The 6,877-nt window shown below is 35.8% G+C and overlaps 1 protein-coding gene across 1 annotated transcript; it reads left to right on the forward strand.

Moving 5' to 3' along the window:
• Positions 1-3,966: 3,966 nt before the first annotated feature.
• LOC136232019 (oxoglutarate-dependent flavonoid 7-O-demethylase 1-like) lies at positions 3,967-6,083 on the forward strand. The gene is made up of 4 exons (XM_066021056.1): positions 3,967-4,408; positions 4,505-4,737; positions 4,970-5,294; positions 5,642-6,083. Exons 1-4 carry the CDS (start codon positions 4,115-4,117, stop codon positions 5,885-5,887), a joined length of 1,098 nt encoding a protein of 365 aa, XP_065877128.1. The 5' UTR covers positions 3,967-4,114; the 3' UTR covers positions 5,888-6,083.
• Positions 6,084-6,877: the final 794 nt, after the last annotated feature.

Here is a 6,877-nt window from a genome sequence, read left to right on the forward strand (position 1 = left end):
CTCAACATTGAACAAACACATTAGTTAAATAAATCAAAGCATTTAAACTTAGTGTGTTTAGAATATATTTAATTTTACTTAAATAATTTTGTCAAATCAAAATCATGTGGAAAGGTGTTTCAACATATAGAAGTCTAAGGATATTCAACTCAAATTCTTGTTGGGGTTTTGAAGAGTGCTCATGGGATCACTCCGAATCGGGTTGATATCTCATAACATCTAGAAATTATTCTTGGGGCAAACCAATAAATATCTACAAAAAGAAGGATCAATTGGTGAAGAAACACTCCGCCACCAGATGAGATCCACCAAGTCAAGGCAAAGGCATATGCTGAAAGCCATACGCCATGAAGTCCTTGCCACGTTGATACGTCTCGTAAATACCATTTGCCAATTACCCACATCCGCTAAGCACACATGGACACGACGTTCAAGGTAGATCCTCCCATAGTGTCACCAAGCCGTTATTAATGAAACCACCATAATTAATAAGCATTAATTAGTTCCTTAAAGGCATTAATGGTCAAACATAAAGAATGTAGCATTAAATCACATTAAAGGGCATTTAATGAAGGGCTACCTCGATGGTTATGGAATTTAGTATAAATACCGCTACTACGAGGTATTCAATGTACACTTTCTAAATCCTCACTTCGTGCTTATAGTTATTTTCTCAAGAATCTTTACTGACTTAAGCATCAGAGTGTCCCCAGTCGAACCCAACAACGCCTCACAGGGAAGCATTCCAGTGAATGAAATTCTATCAGATATCAATATGTGTTGTCGGGGCATTCTATTTAAGGTAGACTATGAGCGGTAGAAGGTTATGGCTAGTCTTCTAGTTAGTGAAGTGGAGACTGAGAAGGTTCGGGGTTGGTCCATTCAACATGATGTAGGGGTTCGGAAAAACGTTCAAAGTATTGTTAAAGAGTGTTTCGACAAGCTTCGCTTAGATATTCCATTTGATGTTGATCGAAAGTAGAAGACAAATGTCAATAAGGATGAGAACTAGGGCAGGTCACAAGTTGAAATATAGGATGAAGCTCTTGTGAATAAGGTGAATCTGGAAGTTTGTGGAATGGGCTTAATGAATTCATTGCGAACAACACTCTTGTTCAATTTGAAAGCTTTGAGTCTATTCAAGACCAACGAGTTTCTTCCATACTCAATAAGTAACTTAAGTTCAAGTTTTTTTCAAGAGGGAGTGTATGATGAGGGCATCAAGTCAACCGAATGTATGGAAACGGGTGGTGGGAGAAGTCGGGTCAAAGGGACGACACACCCATGGGGAAAGAAGACAATTCATATGAAAAATAGAGCCCTCACGCCATGAAGTCCTTGCCACGTCGATACGTCTCGTAAATACCATTCGCCAATGATCCACATTCGCCAAGCAAACATGGACACGACGTTCAAGGTAGATCCTCCCACAGTGTCACCAAGTCGTTATCAATGAAACCACCACAATTAATAAGCACTAATTAGTTCCTTAAAGGCATTAATGGTCAAACATAAAGAATGTAGCATTAAATCACATTAAAGGGCATTTAATGAAGGGCTACCTCGATGGTTATGGAATTTAGTATAAATACCGCTACTACGAGGTATTCAATGTACACTTTCTAAATCCTTACTTCGTGCTTATAGTTATTTTCTCAAGAATCTTTACTGACTTAAGCATCAGAGTGTCCCCGGTCGAACCCAACAGCGCCTCATAGGGAAGCATTCCAGTGAAGGAAATTATATCAGATATCAATATGTGTTGTCGGGACATTCTATTTGAGGTAGACTATGAGCGGTAGAAGGTTGTGGCTAGTCTTCTAGTTAGTGAAGTGGAGACTGAGAAGGTTCGGGATTGGTCCATTCAACATGATGTAGGGGTTCGGAAAAACGTTCAAAGTATTGTTAAAGAGTGTTTCGACAAGCTTCACTTAGATATTCCATTTGATGCTGATGGAAAGTAGAAGACAAATGTTAATAAGGATGAAAACTAGGGCAGGTCACAAGTTGAAATATATGATGAAGGTCTTGTGAAGAAGGTGAATCTGGAAGTTTGTGGAATGGGCTTAATAAATTCATTTCGAACAACACTTTTGTTCAATTTGAAAGCTTTAAGTCGATTCAAGACCAACGAGTTTCTTCCATACTCAATAAGTAACTTAAGTTCAAGTTCTTTTTCAAGAAGGAGTGTATGATGAGGGCATCAAGTCAACCGAATGTATGGAAACGGGTGGTGGGAGAAGCCGGGTCAAAGGGTTGACACACCAATAGGGAAAGAAGACAATTCATATGAAAAATAGAGCCCTCACGTCGTGTGGACTTTAAGAAGTCACTAGTTCTTTTCGTAATAAATCACACACGTTGTGTGGACTTTTTAAAAGGCCCTTGCAAATCGGCCTTGCCCCTTCTCCAACTTCCTCCTAATTACAAGTTTGTCACCCCTTATTTACAACTCCTACCATCAGCTTATTTATAAGTTTGTCACCCCTTACACTTATCTCATTTTACCTTAACCCTATCTCTTTAACTATTTATATATTAAGCTTTTATGACATTTTGTCTTTAGGTTAAAAGATGACATAAATTCATCTCTTTCTTATAATGAAACTAACTTTTATCAATCAATACAAAATTATCTCTTTGAGAGTTTTTAGGGTTCATCCTTTTTAACAATTGGGATTTTCAATTCCTACGAGTTTAGATTGTAAATTTTGCAGATTTCACGGCTCTTTCAAGTTTAGCTTGAGAATGTTTTTGATAGTTTGCGATTGAAAACTATTGCCCCAAACATGATCTTATCATTTTACCATCCTAATTTTTGTCCATCATCCCAAGTATTTGGTTCTGTATTTAATTCTGGTTAGGCCTCCCACAACTCATGTTAGAAAACCAAACACTTTGTGTGAGCTCAAACAGAAAAACTTATTTGTTAGACTGCCAGAAATTGTCCCTTGTTATTTGTTATGATCGGTATGACATTAAAGAGCAAATCGATGAGAAATTCTAATTTACAACCCAGCTAAAAGTTGCGTCTGTACGTAATTTCCTGTTTTAACTTGACAAATATGTATTTTGATTGTATGAGCAAGCGATATACATGGACAATATCTCCATTTAGAGAGAAGATAAAAGAAATAAGGAGAAAGAGTAAATGGTGAGAGAGAAAAGAGAGATGAAGATAGTGATGAAGTGTAACTTAGGTATTAGGTAAAAATAAAAGGTAAAAAAACTAGAATGACAAAAATATCATTTGACTATTTGATTAAAAATTGTCACATCAGTATTTCTAACGGTGTTAATAGTTTTGACAGTCTTTACTAACAGAATGAACCACGTAGTATCTGTTTGTCAACTTTTAAACCATGTGGATTGTAATTGCAAATGGATCAAATCACAATGTCTACTTTTATACTTTCTCTAAAGTTCTACCTTTGCTTTAAGAAATATATTTTCTTATCTAATTTTGCAGATTCTAACTAATTTCTTCAAGTTAAGCTTGAAAACTTTATCGGTTTTCAATCAACTCTCCCTCTCAACCCATCTTGGATCTTTATCATTACGTTCTGAATGAACTAAAGTTTAATCATAAACTAACATTAAGCACGAATGTGGTCTAGGTGGTAATAAAAGGTACTAGATCATCTTAACTATTCAATAAAGATCCGTAGAAATGAGAATACTCATTAAAATACTTGTTGGAAGAGTTTTCTTTTAAAAAAAAAACTTATTTATAAGTATAAACTCGAATTTACACATTTGACCTTAAAAATGGGATTCACCAGCTAATAGTGAAGAAAATAAATATATATATGTATATAATTGGGGCCTAATAAGTGTGTTGGCCATACAAAATAAAGTAGCCCTAATAAATATGGAAAGGAGATCAACAGCAAAAGTATTGTATCTCTCTGGCGTTGAAAGCCCTCATCTAACCCCCTGCTACTGCAATTAACACATCTACGAGTACAAAATACTGCCAAAAGTAAATGGCCTAATTTGAGAAGAAATGATAATACTAGATGAAAGTGAAAGTAGTAGGAGGAGGGTAAATAAATACATATATAGTAATTAAAAAGTAGAATCAGAAACATATTTTCTATGGCTATATAAGCATATGCAACCATTAGTTTATACATATATATACTTTACTCTAACCAAAGGAATAATGGCATCCACAGACCCAATCCATGAGATTTATGCAGTTCCTAGTGTTCAGGAACTCATAAAAACCCCAATTCTCTCAATTCCAGACCAGTATGTTGTTCAATCTGATCATCAAGACAGCCTTATTAATATTCCAGCAGCAACTATTCCCACTATTGACTTCAATCTGTTGCTTTCTAATCAGACCTCAAAGTTGGAGCTTCAGAAATTGCACTCCTCTTGCAAAGAATGGGGCATCTTTCAGGTAATTTCAATTTCTGACACGATAACACGATCATTTTTGTTATCCCTTTGGATGACATCTTTTTCTTTTTCTGATAATTAGTTTTGTGATATGTAGTTGGTGAACCATGGAGTGAAGCTTGAGAAGGTGAAAGATGAGATTGGGGGATTTTATAATCTTCCATTGGAAGAGAAAATGAAGTTCAAAATAAGAGAAGGTGAGATTGAAGGCTATGGAACAGTAGCAAGATCACAAGGTAAACTTGATTGGGGAGATAGATTTTACATGATCACTAACCCTATTTCTAGAAGAAGACCTCACCTTCTTCCCCAGCTCCCTCCCTCTCTCAGGTACTCTCTCTTCCTCTCTGCTATATATTAGTTTAAACAACTTTTTAATTTAAATGTCGGTATCATAGCGTATTAGACTAAGTGGTCGAATGTTTAAATCCTAATAATTCTATTTGTTGAGGAAATTTCAATACATGATAAGGTGAATTTATTATTGGTCGAATGTATTACTCCTAGATCCTAGAGTACTTAAACAATCAAATTATGAATTAAATTTGTGAATTGCATACAGGAATACCTTGGAAAGTTACATAACGGAGATGCAAGAACTTTCAAAAAAGCTATTAGGGTTCATAGCAGAAGGTCTGAAAATGGATGAGAAAGAGATGGAAGAGATGTTTGAAGATGGAATGCAATCAATGAGGATTTCATATTATCCTCCATGCCCTAAACCAGAACTTGTAGTAGGCAGAACTTCTCACTCAGATGCTACTGGAATCACTATCCTTAATCAAATCAACGGAGTTGACGGTCTTCAAGTTAAAAAAGACGGACTTTGGCTTCCTGTTAGCTTCCTCCCCCATTCACTTGTTGTCAATGTCGGTGACATTCTCGAGGTTTGTCAATCATTTTTCTATATTTATTGATTGTCCATACTTTAAATCTGTTGGTCCGAGTAGTAAGGAGTTGAATGTGAAACCATTATGTGAAAACTTAATAATTTAGGTATATATGGATTGGGTGGTTAGATTTTTCTAAATACATTACAAAGGACTAAAAGTGTGTGTTGTGCCGCCTGCAGGCCTCCAGGATATCCTAGACGCGGATACTAGTGGTGTTTCCACCATTAGGCGTATCAGAACCTAGTTTTCTTATGTTTTTCTTTCCTTTTTGTTTTCCCGGGGTTTAATCCCTCCCTTTCACCAAAAAAAAAATAATTACTAATTGTTTTTAAAATGTGTAGATATTGAGCAATGGGGTGTACCGTAGCATAGAGCACGAGGCAAGAGTGAATTCAGAGAAAGAAAGGATTTCAATAGCATTTTTTGTGAGCCCAAGATTTGATGCAGAGGTTGGACCGGCGAGTAGTCTAATCAACCCGCAAAACCCACCCATATATAGAAGGATTGGAATGGAAAATTATGTCAAAGATTTCTTCACTCGTAAGCTCAAGGGGAAAAGCTACTTGGAGTACATGAAAATTAATTAAGATATTATACAGTTTATACTTGTATATGCCAAAATTATATGTTATAGATGAGTTATTGATTTCTGCTTGTAATAACATACACTACTTCATTCAAAAAAAACATATACTACTTAATTAGGTGGTCAGACAAAATATTGTACTTTTTATTGTAATAAATGGTTCGTATAAATAAAAATGTATATGTATTTTCGTATTATTATAAATTTAAAATTATTGTATTCGAAAGCCTCTTATGTGTGCACCAAATTACCCTTACTCCTATCTAATCTAATCTTTGGTAATTAAGATTTTTTTTTATGCAAATCAATCAATGTTAGAGGGATAAATCTCGACTACACCAAATCCTTGTGTGACGCTAAGACTTCCCCAATCGTTCGGTCAGTCAATCGATATCGAGGGGGTTTTATCCCCTATATGTGTCTCGTCATGCATATGTTGGGATTTTGTCCCGGAAGGTCCCCTTGTATGTTAAACATTGCTCTAAAAAGGGACACGCACTATGGGCTATCTCGGAGCCAAAGTTCCTATAGGGTTCCACTTCTGTGGAGACATTTGTCTCTCTTTCTATAAGGTCGAATGGCCAACTCTCCTAGTCCTCGATGGACTACGGTGGATCGCTTAAGCCAATATCGACCAATGACCTAGGGGTGACGGAGATCCAATATCAACGGAGTTTGTTAAAACACAATTTCCACATTAATTTTGATTATGACAAAAATATTAAATTAAATTAATATCCATAATTAATAACACATTAAAATTAAATGTTGATTTATTTACACTGATGTGTTTGTTGAGTTAACCTTAACTTCAAAGTAATTATAAAAAGCCTTAAGCCTTAAGTCCAAGCCCATTACACAAAGGCTTGTGGATCAAGTTTTAGCCCAACAGGAAGAAGGATCCAGAAGCTTGCCTAGCTGTCTCAAAGATAAGATCAATCCGGAAGACAAGATCAACCACGCTGGACAAAATCAAGAGTTTACTTCTGCG

Source organism: Euphorbia lathyris, chromosome 6, assembly GCF_963576675.1.
Source record: "Euphorbia lathyris chromosome 6, ddEupLath1.1, whole genome shotgun sequence".
In the NCBI taxonomy this organism is placed as follows: domain Eukaryota; kingdom Viridiplantae; phylum Streptophyta; class Magnoliopsida; order Malpighiales; family Euphorbiaceae; genus Euphorbia; species Euphorbia lathyris.

What these genes read in the sequence shown, in the direction of transcription:
- LOC136232019 (XM_066021056.1), top strand. Translation starts at nt 4,115, where the DNA reads ATGCAACCATTAGTTTATACATATATATACTTTACTCTAACCAAAGGA. An exon ending in AAGAATGGGGCATCTTTCAG is followed by an intron (nt 4,409 to 4,504) that starts GTAATTTCAATT and finishes TGTGATATGTAG; the next exon opens with TTGGTGAACCATGGAGTGAA. An exon ending in CAGCTCCCTCCCTCTCTCAG is followed by an intron (nt 4,738 to 4,969) that starts GTACTCTCTCTT and finishes AATTGCATACAG; the next exon opens with GAATACCTTGGAAAGTTACA.